Source organism: Lepidochelys kempii, chromosome 15 (genome assembly GCF_965140265.1).
Source record: "Lepidochelys kempii isolate rLepKem1 chromosome 15, rLepKem1.hap2, whole genome shotgun sequence".
NCBI lineage: Eukaryota > Metazoa > Chordata > Testudines > Cheloniidae > Lepidochelys > Lepidochelys kempii.
This window is the reverse complement of record NC_133270.1, coordinates 24,971,537-24,992,145: the sequence shown is the minus strand read 5'-3', so window position 1 is coordinate 24,992,145 and position 20,609 is coordinate 24,971,537. Positions and strand designations below refer to the sequence as shown.

The 20,609-nt window shown below is 41.5% G+C and overlaps 3 protein-coding genes across 8 annotated transcripts in view; 2 read left to right on the top strand and 1 right to left on the bottom strand.

The window, feature by feature from the left end:
• The window catches only part of DDX55 (DEAD-box helicase 55), a 17,146-nt gene extending 13,030 nt beyond the window's left edge, over positions 1-4,116 (top strand). For all 3 annotated transcript variants that reach the window (XM_073313398.1, XM_073313396.1, XM_073313397.1), the window contains one exon: positions 1,523-4,116. In XM_073313398.1, the coding sequence (XP_073169499.1) occupies positions 1,523-1,684 (162 nt within the window). In that variant the 3' untranslated portion in view covers positions 1,685-4,116. The remainder of the gene's footprint in view (positions 1-1,522) is intronic.
• On the bottom strand, positions 2,324-10,758 carry EIF2B1 (eukaryotic translation initiation factor 2B subunit alpha). The gene is made up of 9 exons (XM_073313403.1): positions 10,595-10,758; positions 10,225-10,326; positions 8,481-8,617; positions 8,263-8,379; positions 7,544-7,656; positions 5,627-5,695; positions 4,193-4,268; positions 3,117-3,242; positions 2,324-2,496 (listed from the first exon to the last, which is right to left on the bottom strand). The coding sequence occupies exons 1-9, from the start codon at positions 10,605-10,607 to the stop codon at positions 2,341-2,343; spliced, it is 909 nt and encodes a 302-aa protein (XP_073169504.1). The 5' UTR covers positions 10,608-10,758; the 3' UTR covers positions 2,324-2,340.
• On the top strand, positions 7,793-20,609 carry GTF2H3 (general transcription factor IIH subunit 3). Of its 4 annotated transcripts, XM_073313399.1 has the most exons (13): positions 7,798-10,891; positions 11,942-12,021; positions 13,020-13,126; positions 13,756-13,919; positions 14,612-14,674; positions 14,996-15,025; positions 16,088-16,116; positions 16,210-16,284; positions 16,788-16,841; positions 17,750-17,818; positions 18,964-19,099; positions 19,195-19,231; positions 19,323-20,608. In XM_073313399.1, exons 1-13 carry the CDS (start codon positions 10,882-10,884, stop codon positions 19,390-19,392), a joined length of 924 nt encoding a protein of 307 aa, XP_073169500.1. In that variant the 5' UTR covers positions 7,798-10,881; the 3' UTR covers positions 19,393-20,608. The 4 variants fall into 4 exon arrangements, with proteins under 4 accessions (XP_073169501.1, XP_073169503.1, XP_073169500.1 ...); XM_073313400.1 differs by lacking the exon at positions 17,750-17,818 and having other exon boundaries at positions 7,793-10,891; positions 19,323-20,609; XM_073313402.1 differs by lacking the exon at positions 11,942-12,021 and having other exon boundaries at positions 7,796-10,891; positions 19,323-20,609.

Here is a 20,609-nt window from a genome sequence, read left to right as displayed (position 1 = left end):
TGGATTGCTTAAGTTTCACTCCTCAGAGCTGTAAACAATATGAAATGAAGGGAGCTGCAGTACCTGAGTTTCTTGCATTCTCAAAAGGGTGCGTAAGAAAAAAATTGAGCCGTCAGCCCACTATAGAGAGGGATGAGGCTCTACTCCTTGCCTGGCTTCTGTCAGCAGAACCCTGTTGTAAGCCTCCAGTAGCAGAAAGTCAAGTTGGGCCATGAAAGCTATGGAGGCCTGAGCTCTCCAGGTATAGTCCAAAATGGGCAGCATGTAGGAAATACATTGGTTCACACCTTCCTTAGCCAGCCTCCTCTAGAGCAGGGGTCTCAAACTCAAATGACCACAAGGACCACATGAGGACTAGTGCATTGGCCTGGGGGCCGCATCCTCCCCTGATTTCCCCCGCCCCTCCCCCCCCCACTTGCTGGCCCTGGCCCTGCCCCACCTCTTCCCACTCCTTCCCCGAAGTCTCCACCCCTTCCCTGCCCCCAGGGGGTGCAGGAGGGGTGTGGGGTGTGGCAGGAGGCTCAGAACATGGGGTTGGGGTGCAGGAGGGGGCTCAAGGCAGGGAGTTGGGGTGTGGGATGCAGGCGGGCTCCGGGATGTGGGCTCCGGGGTGGCAGCGGCGCACACGGGGGCCAGGGCAGGCTCCCTGCTTGCCCTGGCCCCCACGCTGTTCCGGGAAGCATCTGGAACCATGTCCCTGCTCCCCGGGGTAGGGGGGGCAAGGGCACAGGGCTCTGTGTGCTGCCTTTCTGCTCCTCCAGGTACCTCCCCTGAAGCTCCCATTGGCCACGGTTCCCTGTTCCCGGCTAATGGGAGATGCGGGGGGCAGTGCCTGGAAGCCATGGCAATACATGCCCTCTGCCCCCCCCTCCCTGGGCCACAGGGACAGCTGCTTCAGGGAGCAGCGCGGGATAATCACGCGGGCCGTAGTTTGCCCACCCCTGGCCTGGAGGTAGGCTGGGGGTGGGGCGTGGGCTGCTTGGCGGGCCGCAGGAAATAGCTCTGCGGGCCATGTGTTTGAGACCCCCTGCTCTAGAGCAAGATGTGAGGCTGCCCTCTCCTTGCAAGTGGCTCAAACTCACTATATTCCATGCAGTTTTTATGCAAATGTAATGTTACTTTTAGCAAAGCAAAGCTCTTTGTATTAACTTTAACCCCCCCCCTCTTTTTCAGTTGGCAAGTTTAATCTTATCTGGGGTTTCCTTTAATAGGGTCAGGGTTGAGTAAGCAGGAAAAAGAGGACTTAAGATTTAAATAGTATTTTGAATGTTAATAGAAGGGAATCCACTGTTCCCCATGTCCCCTTCTGTTGCTAAAGCGTCTTTAACCCTTATTGCTGCCTTGTGTGTTGCCGCACATATAAGGGACAGCCTAATATGGCTATGCAATGGATGGCAGCAGCACAATACATGTAACAAAGCATCAGCAGTAAAAAATGAATAGGGTTATTTCTAGACTGTTCAAATATATAGAACATAAGCATTTAAGTACAGGAGTAAATCACTGTTTCAACTATCTGCAGGGCTCAGATATTGAAGATGAGGAAATGGAGGAGCTGCTGAATGACACACGACTTTTGAAAAGGTTAAAAAAGGGTAAAATTAGTGAGGAAGAGTTTGAGAAGAGGCTGCTGAGCAGTGAGAGAAAAGTCAAAGCTGTGGTTGACTCAGAGTCTGAAGATTGACAATCATGCTTCAACCATCTCTCCGTGAAGATGTCTCTTTTGTTTTAGTAAAGCCGTACTTTTACACAAGGCTGCTTCATGCCGTGCTCTGCATTGTTAGTTACCTACAAAACCGCCTTGGCTTCCATAAGTACTATGTGCATCTAGTAGAATCTCGACAGTCTCTACAGGGGGCACAAGCATAGCTGCAACTTTGAAGACAGAACTAAATCAGACGACTGTTCCAAAACTGAATGCTTCGGGTAAGAAATGTAGAATTCAGTTATCAGGTGCCTGGTGGATTCTTTTTGTTCAGATGTGTACCTAACATATCTGGAATTATTAAGTAATTTTTCAACCTGTTCAGAGGTTGTATGTGGGGAAAGGCAGTTTAGGTGTCAGGCTCATAATGCTGCACCCCTCTACAAAAATTTATTTTAGAGCGTCAGACCCTCAATGACTTACACTTCTGTTTGCACACTGGTCCATTTATATGTAATAAATGAATTCAAAACTTGCTGCTTCACTGTAAAAATCAGAAGGCTGCTGGTAATGAAGCTAATCCTTATACAGTTTCCTTTCTACAACATGTTGGGATAGTTTATATCTGTCAAACTCTGCAACTGTGAAGAGATAGTCATTGAACAACAGAACACAACGTGAGTGAATCTGCTCTATTACAGATAAAGTTTAATAAGTTCATCGCTGACAGCTGATGGAGTTAACACACCTAGGTCTGTAAACAGCAATGTAATTAGTGATGGTGAGGTGTAGTCAATCCAGGGGTGCTCCTCAGTTAGACTTCGGTTTGTTTTCAGGGTGTCTGCTTTGTACTGGGGGAGGGGGAGAAGAAAACCATGAGTGGTCACAAAATGATAGGCCATATTCTTTTTTGAGCTTGAATAATAATATGGCCTTAACCAAACTTTATCGACCCAAGCTGTAGCTGAAGGAACCCACAGCTCTAACCACAGCATAGACTGGTGCCACCTAGTACAGCCACTTCATCATCTACACAGTAATACATAAGGTTTATCGTTCTGGAAAGAGTTTCCCTTGATCCAGCCATTCTGCTGCCAGCTGCTTGTCCTGTGTACTGAGTGAGCTGCTTCAGGAACAGTATGTTGGTAGCACTGAGGGGAAGTGCTGCTGCTTCTGGTAGTTTGGTTGAGTGTACACAGAGCAGGAAGCTTTTCAATATTATAAAATACTAGTAAAGTGCGTGAGGGTGGGAAAATCTAAATTGGCAAACACACTTTTGTTTAAGCTATACTGTATGTTATTACAGGTTGGGTGTGGCTTTGACTTACCCTAGATAGAAAAATGTAAACTACATTTTCAGTGCATTAGGTGTAAATTTATTGTTAAGGTCTTAAATCTATGGCATTATTTGCTCATAGAACCAATTTACATGCAGCTCTGCGGGTTAGAAAGTATTCTGAATTTCCCTTACCTTAAACTTATCTGGGACATCCTGTTGATTTAGAGGGAAGAGTCTTACAAACTTGAAGCTTTCTGCTACCACATAAAACGGTTTATTCTGCGCTTTGGCGCACACAGCCATTTGATTTGTACCAATCTGTGGAGACAGTTAGATGGAAAACAGTATATACGCTCAGTGCTAGAGTGACAGTAAACTTCCATGGTTCCAACCAGTAGACTCTTCAAGTGTACTTAACATCTAAACTAAAAGCACTTCTGAAAAGGCTGGAACTCATCCTAGAAATAAAGCTTAAGAAACAGTATGCTCTTTTAAAAGAGTTTTGTCTGTGCACCATTACGGGTCACAACACCCCTGTGATGTAGACAAGTATTATCCTCATTTTACAAAGCAGGAGACTGATGCACAGAGGAAGCAGTAGTACAAAAGGGAACAGCAGCCAGGAGTCCTGACTTCCACTCCCTATTCTGACAAAATGAAGAATACTACCTGTTAGTGTGTTTCAGGTCAGGAAAGTTTCATCTTTGTTTATTCTAACCAGCTTTCATGTGTAATGTACTCCTCCTTCAAGCCAAAAAGTTATCTTTCTATCTGCAAACTCTAACTAGTCTTTAGGCCATATTCTGTTTTGCATATCAATATGAAAGTTGCAGACAGAATATGGCTATTTTTAAACAGTAGTGTAAGCAAAATAAATCTGTTGCCTTAGATATAGACTTATTGATGCTGACAACTGTGTAAAACTGAAACTGATTGGACTCTGAAGCAAAACAGATTCTAGCTTAAACTTTAAGTATATTGTAACCATGAAGACTATTCAGTTGCAACGGACTGTAGAAGGTGGCAATTTATTGTAATAGTCTTAATCATGACACTAATACACGGGGGTTATTCACAAATAATTAGCAGCAGCAATCTGAGTTTCCTGAATTAACCTCCCCCTGCATCATCTAGAAGGAGCCCATTAAGCTCTAGTGAGTAAACATCTATTAGAAATACAATGCAAACATTGCTCACATTTTCAAAATCTATCAACACGCACAGTCTGCTCCAGGTATATGAAGAATCACTAATTTAGCACCTCTTACCTTGTTAATAATTCCTCCGCTTTCAACCACGCCTTCAGCACCAACTATTACCAGGTTCACTTTCTCCATGATGTAGCTGTTTAAGAAAAAAAGTTAAATCGTACAGTATAGTACTAGAAATGTGACTTAAAAACAATTTTGTTAATACCTCATGATCATTTTGCTTTTCCAGTAGACTAGTCATTCTTGCAACTATCCAGATATATGCATGCAGCCTCTTCATATGTCCTTGGAATTATCCTTCCTTGATCTCCCCAAACAGGAATATAAAATAACCAATGCTTCGCCAAACATACTTGAGGCATTAACCTCAAAAGTTCCTGAGGATATTTTGGCTGAAGTCTAGTAGTTACTAGTAATCAGTTACAGAAATTTAGTTAATATTCAATATTAACTTCATAATAGTCTATCTTAGCTCCATATTTCAAGATGGTCACAACCAAAATATACTTTTAAATAATTCTAAATGCCTTTAATTCTGTGTTTTCCCTTCTTTTGATGCTGCCTCATGTCTGTTTTTCCCTTATATTGATAGAAAGAAGATACTTTTTGGATGAGAGGTGCTCTATAAAAGTATAGAGATAGCATGTATCCTAGTGCATGAAGGAAATGCAACACCAACTAAAATGCTCATAAGGAGAGAAGTTCTATTTTTTCAGTTCTGTCTCTAAGAGTTATCTGGCCAGATACTATGAAATCAGTGACCTGACTGATTAAGTTAACTACGTTGTAAAATATAGCAAGTTAGAGTGGTGTGTATCTTCTTGACAATTGGCTCTCAGGCAGTTGGATAGAGAATTAAGTTTTAATAATGCACTGTTCATAACATAAACTTAAGAATGGCCATACTGGGTCAGACCAAAGGTCCATCTAGCCCAGTACCCTATCTTCCGACAGTGACCAATGCCAGGTGCCCCAGAATGAACAGATGATCTGTCCCCCATCGCCCATTCCCAGCTTCTGGCAAACAGAGGCTAGGGACGTGATCCCTGTTCCACTCTCATGCATTTAGGACTCAAATTCTGGTATCTAGTAAGCAATTATTAGCTTTTTTTAAAAAATCCAGTCACAGCACTTGTGTACATATAAAGCATCTGACTTTTAAAAAAAAAAACCCTTAACTATAGCATCTCAGCTCCTTTTCTCCCCCATATCCCTAAATGCTACACTTAAGTTTAATTATCTTTTTCAATTTAATATCTAAACATTATCAAATACTTCTGCTTGATTTATGGCAATCACATTATCCTGTTAAAAGATTTAGCTTGTACAGTAGCTGTGCCAGTTGGTACTACAGTGAAAGGTTAAATTAGCTAAACCATCTATTCCAATTTGAACAAATTTTTGGGAAGTTCATATATACTTTAGTTAAAATGAAAACCAGAGGACAATGAAAGGCTTGTTAACATCTAAGAATTTAATTAATATACTTACCCAACTGCAGCATCTAGAATCACAGTCACAGGAACGTTGAGCTTGCTAAGGGCCTTTGCCATTTTTTGCCTATTAAAATAACATTTATGAAGTTTTGAAATCTTCCTTTAAATAGGTCAGTGAAATTCATAGATGTGATACAACTATTTTTTTTCAGTATGTATGAATAAAGCCTGATAGTTAGGGCCCTACCAAAATGGACCATGAATCAATTTCATGGTCATAGTATTTTTAAAATAGTAAATGTCATGATTTCAGCTATTTAAATCTGAAATTTCATGGTGTTGTAATTGTAGGGGTCCTGACCCCAAAAAAGTGTTGTGGGGTGGTCACAAGGTTTTTGTAGGAGGGGGTTACAGTACTGCTACCCTTACTTCTGCGCTGCTGCTGCTGGCGGCGCTGCCTTCAGAGCTGGGCAGCTGGAGAGTGGTGGCTGCTTGGCGGGAGCCCAGCTCTGAAGGCAGAGCCGCCACCAGCAGCAGCGCAGGGCCCTCAGTCAGGAGCTGCCACTCTCTGGCCACCCAACTCTGAAGACAGCAGTGCAGAAGTAAGGGCGGCAATACGATACCATGCCATCCTTACTTCTGCGCTGCTGATGGTGGGGTGCTGCCTTCAGAGCTGGGCACCTGATCAACAGCCACCGCTATCTGGCTGCCCAGCTCTGAAGGCAGCGCAGAAATAAGGGTGGCAATACTGCAACCCCCCTAAAATAACCTTATGACCCCCTTGCAACTCTATTTTGGGTCAGGACCCCCAATGTGAGAAATGCTGGTCTCCCCTATGAAATCTGTATAGTATAGGGTAAAAGCACACAAAAGACCAGATCTCACGGGAGTAAACCAGATTTCATGGTCTGTGACGCGTTTTTCATGGCTGTGAATTTGGTACTGATAGTAGAGCCCACACATATCTGCATCTCCCTATTGGTAATTGTGGTTTTGCAATCGCTCCTTTTTTTGGTTTCTCCCTGTTGTATGAAAAACTCACACAAATAAAGGGGAAACAAGCTGACTATCAGGGAAATAGTGAAATTGACAATACAAGGAGTAAAACTGAAGATTCCCCTCTAATCATTCAGTATAGAAATCATAGGTATGACTTGTAACTATATAAGGTAAAAGACTCAGACAAATGTGATTAAATTGACAGTTTACTGTACATTTAACGCTCAGCTTTTTCATCTGCTTGGTGTTAGATATAAGATACTATGAACAGAGCGTACTGTGAAATGTTACTTTCGTGAAGTGGATAAATCAGAGTTTATCTGGCCGATCTTCGGGTATTTCAGTTGTCATTAGAAATGAAACTGCCCAGTTGGGTGGCCAGAGAGTGGCAGCTACCTGGTTGTTATACAGCATGTATGGTTTGCTATTTTCCTTACTTCCCTCACACTACGTTGAATCCTTTGGAGACTGATCGTGCTGTACAGATCTGTCAGTAATTTATACTATGTAGTGTCTCAAAGGGAACTCATACTTTTTTTTAAAAAAAACCCAAACACAAAAACCACCACATTTTTGGTGAACATTTTTATCCTCCTATTGTTACGAGTAACACTCGCAACTAGTAGCTTATTTTAAAAAATACTTCAAGTTGACTGGCCTTTTAAGCAATCCTTCTTAGAGGAAAAATGGGTTGCCTAGCATGGGTTGGTCATTAAAGTTTTGTTACACCTTAGCTGGAAAGCTTGGGAATGCTGTAATGTGTTTACTTAGTACAGGGAATTGCCTGCTGATAGTGGTTCTTTAGAAGGGCGTTGCTGTAGACTGTCAAGAGGGATGTGATATTTAGCAATGAAATAGTTACCTTTCAATCATTCAAACAGGAAAAAGCTGTTCTTAAAATATGACTCCACTGATAGACATTAGCTCTACAGCATCTTACTAAATCAAGAAGATAAAATTGACATATACTTGCCCAGCTTGATCGGGCTGTGATTCAGTAATGTAAACACTGAAACGCTTCTTTGATTCAGCAGCTGCCTTTAACACTCTGAGGACCACTCTCGAATAGGCATGCGTTAATATTCGCTGTTAAAGTAACAGACATTTTACTGCTTTAGCAAGTTTCAGGAAAACTTTGTTATTGTCATGATCTCTTGTAATTGTTTACCATGCACAAGTGTTTTAAACATGATCGTCAGTTACTTTAGATGATATCCCGATTTCAAAAAAATGTAACATTTTAAGAGTTGTAGATACTTTTGGTGACCTGTCCAATGTTAAACTCCTGTATTTTTACAAAGCATGGGATGTCAAGCCATCAGGAAAATTGGACTTTATAGGACACTTAATTACTGAAGCCCTGACACTGACAGGGGCTGAGAACCCACAACTTCCATTTAAGCCAGTAGTTGTGGGTGCTCAGTACCACTTAGAACGGGGCCACAGGCTTAATGTCAGTTTGTATGGAAACAAAGGTGGAGGGAGGGAAGGAAAAGGGAGTGTTAAAAAATATTTGAATATGTAGCATAAACAAATGTGATGACTAATAAGTAGGAACAACATCTTTAGTTAGGAAAGCCAACATCAGATAATGTAGTCTCCTTAACAGATGAGGATAAAACCTTCCTATTTCCTTCATCACTTGAAATAATGGAACACCCACAACAGATTCATCAGTCCTGACATACTTACAGCACCATCTTTGATAAACGTATGGCAGAGTTTTGCAATTTTGTTTCTTGAAAGAGAGATTCTCCTAAGGAAAAGTTCCCCTCGTTCAATCATGATTTCTTTACACTTTGAATAGTCCTGGAAAAAGCAATAAGAACAAAAATTAAGGCCCAGGATTACTGTTGTGAGTGGTGTTACTTTATGGATGAGTGAAGCATTACAGTTGGTGACAAACTCACCGAGTACTCCAGTGAGGTGAGACTGATAAACCTTAGAAAGAGCTCTCCGCCTGAAGAGACTGCCACTGAAGAGTCAACACCAGATAGAGTTTCAATGGCATTTTTGAGATTTACTCTCAAACCCTGAATGGTCTCACCTGAGAGAGAGAAAAATGCAAACTTCATTTCAAAACAGGATACTCATTACAAGCTATCAGCCTCCACTCCAAACCCCGCTTTGTATCCAGGATTTATAATAGCGTTAAATATATTAAAAAGTGTTTTTAATTTGGGGGGGGGAGGTCACACTCAGAGGCTTGCTATGTGAAAGAGGTCACCAGTACAAAAGTTTGAGAACTACTGTGCTAGACAGAAGTTTAGGTGTATTCTGGTGTGGCACTAATGGGTGTATTTTAAACACTTCCAAATGACTAACTTGGTATTTCTCCTTCAGTGTATTGGGATTACAGTGGAAGCTTATTACACCATGTGAAAGTTTTTCAACGGGTTCCATAAATTTGAGTACAAAATCTATAGTCTTGTAAGCCCTACCTGCAGCATGCCCTCCATCTACCTTTCTCTAGAATAACAGTCATCTAAAAAGAGAATAAGCACTCCTGAAACTTGCATCGCTGCCAGGAATGAAAACTGATGAAATACTACTACATAGTCAACAGCAGTGTTGACTACTCCTGCCTGCCCATCAATGTGCTTTGACTGTAACCTGAAGGAACAAGTTCTTGCCATTAATGCAGTAATTCAGCACCCATGCTCAGTCAAGACTTAGCCACTCTGTGAGTAGAAGAGCACATATCCAATGAAACAGATTATACTTAATGAAACAAACACCAAATACATTTTGAAAACCTTTCTTGTACTACTTCTGTTTCCCAGATTTTGATTAGTAATGCACGCTTCTCACAGCGTGTGCTCATTTCTGTACAATGTCCACCAGACAACTTTCTTATTTCTAACTTTGGATGGAGTGTAGCCTGCTTTTTTATTTTTCTCCTCAAAGACCTCCATGTTTAACTCTTTTCTGAACTTTTAAAAACAGTATGACGTTCAGGTTCAAAATACAGGGCTTCCCTTTTACTGCAATGCAGGAACTGGACTGTTAGTTTTGCTTGTTGAAAAAGAAAAAGCAGGATCTTGGAAGCAGAGATGAACTGCAGTATAGGTTGCTTCTTGAGAAAGCAAAAATTAAATGATCACCTGAAATGCAACAAAGCTCTGAATTCCAGTCCCCTGAAACACCACGATCGCAATTAGGTGTGCGTCATAAATGTTTAGGATTGGCAGAATTTGTTTTTTTTAAAAAGAATTTGGATGGCTAATATCAGTAGTTATTTGCGAGCATTATTTAAGTTGCATTGATTTGCATTTCACAGTTCTGCAAAATTTTGGGGTTTCAGCATCTTTTCAGTTTTTATCAACTAACAGTTTTCACAGTTGCAGGCAATTACAGGGGCGTCAAACAATAATTTATCAGAGAGCCTCGTTCAATAACGACCAGGCAGCATCTTCTGTCGGTCTGCGCGCGGGCGGTGACATCGATGTTTATAAAAACGGGACCCGTCCACGCCTATAAATACGGCAAGGTGGGCGGTGAGGTGTGTTACCACTGCCCTCTACAGGACGGACTCAGGACTGCTCGTCCTAGGGGACCATCTTCCGTTGGCCCTGGGGCAGGGTCTGCGGGTTCTCGTCTCGCTCTGCAGCGGGGCGCGGGCCGGGCCGGCGCGGGCCGCCGGGGCCCCTGTACCTTTGTCTCTCTTCAGGAACTCCAGCAGCGCGCGGATGGCGGCCACGGCCGAGGCCACGTCAGGATCCTCCCTCATCTGGGCTTTGAAGGCCTCGATCAGCTCTGCAAGGCAAACGGGGCCCGTCAGCCGCAGGGACCCGCCCGGCAAGCCCCCACCTCGGGCTGGCCGAGCCTGGTCCCCCCCCCGCCCGGGGCCGGGGAGCGGCTGGGCAGCCGGGATCTCGTCGCGCCCCCGCCGGCAGGGAGCAGCCCCAGGCCGCGAGGGAGGCTAGTGCACGTACGCCGCGGCGTATACACCCGCTTCCAGGGGCGGCTCTGGCGAGGGGCCGGTTAATCTGCCACCCCCGGATCGGGCCCGGGCCCCTCTTACCTGCTTCGTTCATGGCTGCAGCTGCAGGCGGGACCGGGCCTCTGGGAACAGCAAGAGCCGGGTCCGTTTCCCTCTCGCACGCGCAGGGAGCAGCTGTCCCCGGCCGGCCCCTTTTCGTGGTGACACCGGACCTGGCTTGCACCAGCGCCTTGGCCACAGGCCGGCTCCTGCCGCATCACGCATGACGTACTGGTGCAGTGCGACTCGTGAGGGGGGACCTCATCTCCAGGCGCCGGAAGTGGCGGCCAAGCCGGTGTCTGCTCTCCGCCTGCCTGGGGCTGGGCACTATGAGCGCAGGTGAGTCCTGGCCAGGCGCCTCTGTTCTGTCGCCCGGGGGCCGCGCCGGAAGTGTGTGTGTGTGTGTGTGTGTGTGTGTGGGGGGGGGGGGTCCTCTCATCTCCCCCGCGCTTTCCTCAGGGTCCGGGCCGAGGCCTCTCTCTACTGTCACCTCTCCCCGCCGCGGGTTTTGCCGCTGGGAGCCCTCGGCCCCGTCCTGTCTCCTTCTCCAGCCCTCTACTGACAGCCCGGGGGCTGCGCGCCCGTTGGGGGCGGAGAGCGCCGCCGTCCGGCGGGTGGGAGAGAAGGGGCGGCGGGTTGCCCCCTCCCTCGCCCCCCAGCGGATGCAACTGCTGCCTGCGAGGCCCCCACCTGTTTGCAATCGGGGGCCGCTGAGTTAAGAGACAGCTGGGGTTTGTAAGCAGCCAACACCTCTTTTCCCTCTTGCCATTCACATGCAGCCACAGTAATTCTATCTCTTCCCCCCATTTGTTTTAAATCATTGTTCCTGCGCTGGGATCTGTGACTCCCAGAGAGGCTGATAAAAATCCTGAAAAGCAGACGGGTGTAAGCAAAACACTAGAATCGAATTAGCTCGGGAATAGCCCCTGACACTGTCTCTGCATTTCTAAAGTGTGTCTTCCCCCCATATCTGGGTTCAGAAATACATAATGCTTCATTATGCATAACATAATACATTCTACTCCCCTTCCATGTTTTATGCCGTTCATGGAATTTTTGGTAATAAATTTATGGAATAACTGCAGTTATGCTGAATCTTAGCGTGTTTGTTTGATCACACATTCTTGCTAACATTTTTTTTTTTTTTTGCTATTGTGTGTGAAACTGAAAAGTGTTCCTAAAGAAAAATGTGTCTAATAGTAGTAGAATATACAGCCCTGATCCTGCAAACAGTTATGCACACTCAACTAAATGGGCAACAAACCAAATATGGATCTAGCTTATGGATTTTTAAGTTTTGGCCTTCCTATATTTCTAAAGGAGCTGTTGATGCCATAGTGTCAGTGTGTTGTCTTTTCTCAAATATATGTGTTGTTATTGCTTTTCTAGATGATGAGCTAAATCTCTTAGTCATCATTGTTGACACCAACCCTATCTGGTGGGGGAAGAAAGTGCTAGGGGAATCAGAGGTAAGGCTTCCTGACTAGCATGGGGTCACAATGACGTTTTCCAAAAGACTTTTTCTGTAACTTTTCGACAACTCTGTTTTATTTTAAATGCATGACGATCCAAATTGAACTGCATTTGCTGGGGAGAAATTGTGAAATACTCTTTGGATTCAAAATTATGTCAATATTACATGATGATAAAAGAGTTGCAATAATATCTTGTCATGTCTAATGCCCCTTTAAACAAATGATATGCTGGATTGGTTTGCGCTGCAGCAGTTTATCTGACTGAGTACAGGATGGAGAGTCAGGTACTCTTGAGCTCTAATCCCAGTTGTTGTCACTGACTTGCTCTGGAGTCTTGGCCAAGTAAATTAGTTGGAAATTTTCAAAATTGGCCACTAATTTTAAGAGCTCGACTTGAAGCATCTTGGGTCTTGAAATCAGTAGAAGTTGTCGGTGCTCAGCACCTCTGAAAACCAGGCTGTTGGTTTCTCAGGTTGGACATGCACAGTTGATTAGGGGACACTTGAAAATTGTAAAATCTCTATTCCTTGGTTTCTTCATCTTTAAAACTGGGATAATAATACCCACATCAGAGTTCTTGTAAGGATTAACTAGTTAATCTTTCTACTGTGCTTTGAAGGTGCTGAACCATATATAAATGGTATTCCAAGGCCAAACATGTTCTGGAGCATGACTATCATTATTAGCGGTTCTGGGGTGTCAGTCTATCATATATAATATTTATTTTAATTTCCATTTCTGTCTCTGTATGCACATACATAGAAGTGGGAAAAACACTTTCACAGACACTTTCCCACCTACTACAGAGAGGATTATCTGCCTCTTGAATTTCATGTTCATTCCCTTTGTAAATTCCAAACCCTAATGAAAATATTACCTGTATGTGCAGATTTTTTAAAAGTTCTTTTATTTAAATGCAGTGACTCTTATGGTACATCTATTTTTCTGAGATTTTCATATGTATCCTTTCTTGATTTTTCTTTTTTCAATAGTTTACATTATCAAAATGCCTGGATGCAGTCATGGTGTTGGGAAATTCACATCTATTTATGAATCGCAGCAACAAACTTGCTGTAATAGCAAGTCATACACAAGAAAGGTACAATAACTTCCTTATATCAGTATCATTTTTATTTATAAAACTTCCCTTCATATCTTCCTCTTTTGAATATCTCAGTGTGCTGAAGAGAATAATTCAAACCAAGGTTAAAATACATGATCTATTAGATACCATTTAAAAAAAACAAACTAATAAAAACAACGAGGGGAGGGGATTCTGGGTTGGTGATGATTGAATGCAAAAGAAAACAAGAGAAATGGATTGTAAGAAGAAAGAGGTGAAGAAAAATAGCTTTTGAAATTAAAAATAAAAACCTTGACTTTTAAATCTTGACTGATAACAAAAGAGGTGCAAATTCCCTTCCTGGAGATTGTCAGAATAACAGGGTGCTTGCTTGCTGAGCTAAGAAATGATGGGGAGTTCCTTAAAGGCAGATGGTATCTGAATGCCAGTGCCCATTAGGATGAGTGTCAAAGCGAAAGTATTTAATGTTGGTGGGGCTTCTGCCGTTTAGGGCTTTGTAAACACACTCCTTACATAGTTATTAGTGTCCTAGGTACTAAGAATTGTTTGGAATGAAATTTTGTCATGGTGGTTGAATTTGTGGCTCTTCACTTATTTCCTTAAAAAAAAAAGATTAATAGTGTGTTGCTGTTTCTTGCTTTTAGTCGTTTCTTGTACCCTGGAAAGCACTGGGCATTTGCAGATCTCTTTGGAGATGGTGGTAGTTTCGTAGAATCTAATTGCTCTGGCAGCAAAGATGGAAAATATGAATTATTAACTGCAATAAATGAAGTAATCGCAGAGGAGCTTAAAGACCTGATGACAAAAAGTAAGATTTTTTTTTTTTAAAGAATATAGCCATCTTGGTTAATTTGGTTCCACATTCTTAGTTTTTTTAAATGCTGTTTAAAGTAAGAAAAATAATACTTTGAGATGTTATGTGAAAAGGACATAGGTAAAATGTGGAACTTAATCTCCTTAACAATCTTTATAATGATTATAATATACTTGGGAGCTGGGTTGCAAAAACAACTGTACAACTGTTTAGAACACACCTGAAATATTTTGTCCCATTCTAAGCAGCTCAGTACCAGAAAGCTGTAATCAAGCTGGAGGGAATTCAGAGAAAAGCAAAAAACCTAAGGGGCTGACTTAATAAAGACTGAAATATAGACAGTTGGCTAAATGGTAACTAAGGATATGATGGCTGTCTACAGGTCTGGATGAAGTAAAGGAAATTCCTAAGCTTAATATGAATAACTACAAAACAGCTGGAAAGAGCCCTAGGAACTGATGGAAAGCTCCTTTGCATTTGTCTTCCGAAGCTTATTCTCCATCGCTCCATATTTTGTTAATGTGCAATTATTTGTTTCAGGCCAATGGGATACTGAATTATCGGACCTTTATTAGAGCCTATGTTTTCATGTTATTTGCCCAAGACACAATTCAAATGAAATGTTTTTAGTATTCAAATACTTTTAATTTGTACAAAGGTCAATTCTGTGTATTTTTGGATTACAGCTGACATGAAGGGCCAGCAAACGGAAACTTTGTTGGCAGGATCACTTGCTAAAGCACTTTGTTGTATCCTTTTTAATACTGGAATGTTCAAACTCTCTCTCTCTCTCTCTACCTACCTTATGCTGTTCACACTGTTATTGTAGGGAATCTTGAACTCTTCTGTGGTAGCATTCTGTGTTAGAATATTGCCAGTTTATTATGCTAAAGTTATGACTTACGAGTATAATACCATCAGATTAGAAACTTCAGTAAAGTGTGTGTTGGTAAAAGAGGGTAAAATTGTTTAGTACAGGTAGTACACTTCCTTTCTGTTTTGGAAGGTTTATAGATCTGTTTCTCAGACGTTCCTAGAATAAAATGTTTCCTGAATACCAAGTGGAATAGATATTCACAGGATGAACAAGGAAGTAAAAGGTATTGTCTTTTCTTCTACTTGAGTATTTACCTGAGTTTTAGAACTGGGGGGGATGCTGAACTTTTTTCAACTGGCAGCAGTGGGCAGTACTGGTTGTCCTAATAATCTAAACTGCCCAATTTGAGCACTGATTGAAGATCGGCAGTATAGGGGTTGACATGTGTAACAGGGTGTGCTGAGTCAGGAGCTAAATCAGCACCCTGTCACTGTAATACCCACCAGTATATGTTAAGTGGGACTTAACTGGAAGACAGGTAGTTGACAGAGGGTGTCAATTAACTGAATAGCACTACAACTGAAAGGCTAATGGAAGCAGAAGCAACCCCAGCAGGTGGGATTATATAAATTGACAGGAAGGAAGAGTGGGAATCTTGAAGGAAGGCTGAAGAAGGCAGAACTAGGTGCTGCTTGTACTGCTCTCTTCCTAGAGGCAAGTGGGGCAGCTGGCTATGGAATGTAAATACATGTAAATAACACTGCAGGCTGTGGCCTGCTGAAAGACTATAATAAAGTCTGGTGTTGGTGAAGGAGACCTGGAGTGGTTGTAGTCTGTGATTAAGGCCTGAAAGGACTCTTGGGGCATCACCTCATGACACTGTATGTAATTTGATCTTTATGACAGCAAATTAATACAGCCATTTGTGTTGGTGGTTTTGTGATGTGAACATTTATGCGTTGGACTGAAATTACAACCCGAAAGTCATTATGATGACTGTCACACGCTTGTGACTTGGTCTGTGTTTGAATTAGTGAATTGTCAATGAGAGACTGAAATTCCCTTGCTTTTTACCATCCAGTTGCTTTTTGAGAATGAATGAATGTGGTGGTATCTGCTTTCACACCAATGCTGAATTAAGTTTGCTGGTATTTGTCAGATTTTTCTGTCTTGCTCTTTTCATGATACTTGGTCGTCTCAGTATACCAATAAAGCAGTCTCTCATGTACCTGCTGCAAGTGAAGTGTATGATCATACTCCATACATTAGCCTCCAATATTTTTTCTTTGAAATTGTGTAGTAACTGTGAAACACTAATTCATGTTTCTTTGTCTCCAATATGTAGCCAGCCAAGAAATTAAATCAAGAATTTTGGTAAGAGCTTCTTCTGTATTAAATTTTCTTAATAAGCTGTGATATCCAGTAGTAGTAGTGTGTAGGCTAACAGGTGTCAATTGCTTTACCTAGGTCATAAAAGCTGCAGAAGACAGTGCATTGCAGTATATGAATTTCATGAATGTGATCTTTGCAGCACAGAAACAGGTGAAGTTAATGTTTTATTATGATAAATATTCAATTATTTCAATATCAACATGTAAACATAAAGATTGTCTCTCCCTGTTATGTATGTGCTTCTAATTAAGGGGTGCTTGGGGATGTCTGAGCATCTTCTTGCCACGGGAGGAGGCAGCTAAGCTAAAATGTAGATCCAGGTCACCACACTGTAACAGAAAATGGCCAAAATTACTACTGAGCCTTACCCCCTACACCTTAGAATTAGATACTGTATATTAGGTAAGCTTCATCTGTGGTCCTTCCCATATTGCCAATTATTGGACAGGGAAGGGTGGATGATGTGGTACATGCTATGGCTAAAGTAAAAGACTTGTTTTGGTGCCGAAGACCCATAGCCTCAGCAGTCTGTTCATATGTATGTAATGTGACTTACAGCTAAAATAGATCTCAGCAGTAATGCTAATGGAGAGTTATAGTTATTGTACTATTGTAATTTCCATTTTCTGTAAGCCTCATTGTTTTGCTTTCAGAATATTTTGATTGATGCCTGTGTTTTGGACTCTGATTCAGGACTCCTACAGCAGGTATAATATACTTTTATTACTCATTTATTATGTTGGTTCTTAGATGAAGAATTGAAAATAGCTATTTTGTGACCGCTTGTTTGACACATTTGAAATCACTCTTCTCTCAAACTTTTTGCACCCTTTGATTGGAGATGGAAAGATCAGAACTGCGCAAATCAAGCATCAGTCTTGTGCGATAATGAACAGGCTCCCATTTGCTTCCTGTTATGTGACAAAATTTTAAATCCAGCTCTCTCCACTTTATCTCCTGGATACTCTGTCACATCAGAATTTTTTTTTATCAGTTCTTCTCCCCCTGTTATTGGAACATGCTGTCCTGAATCTGAACTGTTCTCTATTTAACAGACACTGATTGCTGGAAACTATTGCCCTCCTTCCAGGGATAAAAATTTGTTGAGTAAGCACTGGTTTTGGTGGCATATATGAATCAAGAATCTTAATGTAGGATAGTACAAGAAACAATTGAAGATTCTTTCAGTTTTAAAATTTCAACTGGGAATCCAGCAAAAAAAAAAAAAAAAAATGTTCAGATGTATAAGCAATGTAAGAACTCTGATTTTAAGAAACTTAATTAAAAAATAAAGTTGGCTCTGTGTCTAAGTTTGAGGTCCATTGACATCTACTTATTTCTAACGTCTGTCCTTTACTGCAGTACCAAAGAGAGGGGAGACACTTTCTTGCTCATGTCTCTCTCCATGGACAATCCTCCCCCTTTAAGCTTCCCCGAGGCTGTTCAAAAGCCAGGGATGGACATATCTGGGGCAACTGACTTTTTTAGAATCTGAAATCTGTGGGACTTGAAAAATGTGTGACTTTTTTAACCTTTCTGTAGCATATAGCAATTTCTGTTCAGGTTTGTGTCAAAATTGTTCCTATGTTAAGTGCTTGAAACGTGTGCTTTCCAGGCTTGTGACATTACAGGAGGCAAATACTTGAAAGTGCCCCGGATGCCATCCCTTTTGCAGTATTTGCTGGTAAGTTAACTTGAAAAAACACTTGAGGGCTGCTCTTACTGCTGTTGAAGTCGGTTGCAAAATTCTTCTTGACTTCATTGGGAGCAGAAGCAGACCCTTTGAGCTGACATGGAAGTTGGGAACCCTGACTGCTCGAAGGGATTCAGCTGTGTGATATGCTTCAGTAGATGCTGCAGTGGGAGGTCATGGGAGGGTATGGACCAGCATCACAAGGGACAGGCTTTGCAGGAGGGCTGTCACACTTGGCTGGCATAGTCATGTGTGACGCTTCACTGTGGTGAGGGGATATCGTGAAAGAAGACTGGGAAACTGAACAAGGGGAAATCTCTCCAAGTATCTAAAAATATCACTTACCTGAAGCGCTTGTGCATAACATTGATTTTGCCTGGGGAGACTTGGAGGAAAATGACAATATGATATAAGCTTGTACTACTGGGTTGCTGGTTTCAATCCAGGCCAGGCTGGTAATGACTGAAAGTAGGTATTATGTGATGGCTGTTCATTGGTCTATTTGAAATGAATTGGTCTAATCCAGTTCCTAGCGGACAAGTGCCTATGATGCAGAACCCACCAAAATTGACAGCAACTGACAATCTGGTTGGCATTTGCTGTATAGTGCTCAGTGAGTGGATGGGCCATGACAACTGAAGTACGCTCTTACCTGCAGAGGTGTTTGCAGCAGGTTAGAATTTGAGGCGTCGTGGTAGTGGTAGGAGGGAATGAGGGGTAGCAAACCTTCCATCGTTGTTCTTTGTTCTTTATGGATTCTGTGGATAAACTTGTGATGTGTCTCCGGGGTATCATTCTGGCACCTCTAACCCCCACTAAACTCACTCATGCTTAAAATTGATGTTGAATGAAGGTTGAATTAAAGTTATGTCTTAAAATGACTTGATTTTTAAAAGGCCATCTTTTATTTATTGCGGTATTAGCATCAAAACATTTCCTGGAAGGTGAATGAGGACAAAATTCCCTTCTTTCTCAAATTACTTAATGACCAATGCAGTCATAGAGGTGAATTTCTTTGGCGGGTGGGAGGGTAACTTTCTTCTCTGCAATAGTTTTGGTGTACATAGCAAAGTTGTTTAACACAGTAGTTTCCTCCCAGATTCTAAAATACCCTCCCCTTTTTTAAATTTATACAGTGGGTATTTCTTCCTGATCAAGAGCAAAGATCCCAACTAATCCTTCCACCCCCCATTCATGTTGACTATCGAGCGGCTTGCTTCTGTCATCGAAATCTCATTGAAATAGGTTATGTCTGCTCTGTGTGTTTGTCAAGTAAGTTTTACAAATATATTTAACAGAACTGACCTAATTTCTCTTGTTTCAAGGTAACTATTTTAGTGAAACTGGCCTATTCTTTTATTTTCCAGTATTCTGCAACTTCAGCCCTATTTGTAGCACGTGCGAGTAAGTACGCTTCTTGACTTTTGTTTGCTTGTGTAGGCTTGGCTTAGAAATGTATTCAGCATACCTTATTTTTTTTCTTGTATTATTTCAGGACTGCTTTTAAGATTTCATTACCACCTGTCATGAAGGCCAAGAAAAAGAAACTAAAACTAGCTATATAGCAACATTATAGAAACACACCAACCATTACCTCCTGCATGTAATTCCATGAAACACCATGTAGCTGAGAAGGTGGCATTTTTTTATAGGTGTGAAAGAAATAGTTGTTCAAAGTGTTCAAATCTATGTTGCTAAACATTTAAAAACATCACAAATGTTGTATGCATCATCCCTATAAGCAACAAATGGTTGTATTGGTGCATGCTCTGTATTATTCTAAAATCAAATCTCCTATTTGTGACTATCAGGAGCCAGAAACTGCTTGTATAAAGCAGAGGGTGCACTTACCTCGTAGAACAACATAATAGCATCCCCGAGTCTGTTTACCGTTAGAGACAGAATGCACATATTTAGGCCCTGATCCTGCATGCATGTCGAAGTAAAGGTAAGCATGGCTGTGTATGTTTGCAGGATCCAGGCTGTAGTGTTATGGATGGATTCTATAGTTCTTTTCAACACGGTTTGTAGTTCAATTTCATTTGTGAAGAGGCAAGTTTGAAATATATTTTTTCCTTTTCCCCCCACTAAATTCCCTTTTAGTGGGTATTATCTGCTTTAAGTGTGTTTTATTCTTTTCTCACTTTGATATCTTCTCCCCAAAACGAAAGTAGTCTGAAAATTATTCACCTGAATAATGTATTACCAGGTAATACAGAGATGAGTAATTTTCCTTTTGAAGTTCAGCAACAGAAGCATCTGTGTATTTTTTTTTTCTTTCATGTGCAGGGATTTGTTTTATGATATTTTGAAACTGGAAAACAGTTTGTCTGAAATCTGATCACAAGTTTATTTTTTAGATTGACTAGCACCGAAGAAAGATAATGTAGGAAGGCCTCTGTTATGAATTTTTTTTCCCTGTATCTCAGCAGGTGAACGCATGATGCATGTTCTCAGTTTTCCAAACGTTTTGTGTTTAAACCAAACAAAAAATGTAATTCCCTATTTTTAATCTGTAACTGTATCTTTTGGTGTTTTAATCTATATTAATTGTTGTACTATTCAGAGGCAATATGGGAATAATTGTTTTCTAGGTAGAAAACAGGACTGTAGATAAAGTTCTCTTTGTAATGGTATACGCAGGAGATGATGATTTATAATATTTTCATCAGGTTTTTGCCTGTGTAACCCTTTTATTGAAAAAGCCAGTCTTTTACTGGCTTGTTTATTAGCTAAATGCAATTTTATATGAACACTGTATTTATAGTTTGCTTTATATACA

Coding starts and splice junctions, on each gene's coding strand:
- EIF2B1 (XM_073313403.1), bottom strand. Junction 3,243..4,192: donor GCGGAGGAATTATTAACAAG/GTAAGAGGTGCT, acceptor CTGTCTCCACAG/ATTGGTACAAATCAAATGGC. Junction 2,497..3,116: donor ATGTCCCAGATAAGTTTAAG/GTAAGGGAAATT, acceptor CCCCTCCCCCAG/TACAAAGCAGACACCCTGAA.
- GTF2H3 (XM_073313399.1), top strand. Junction 12,022..13,019: donor AAGTGCTAGGGGAATCAGAG/GTAAGGCTTCCT, acceptor TTTTTTCAATAG/TTTACATTATCAAAATGCCT. Junction 16,117..16,209: donor AAATTAAATCAAGAATTTTG/GTAAGAGCTTCT, acceptor TGCTTTACCTAG/GTCATAAAAGCTGCAGAAGA.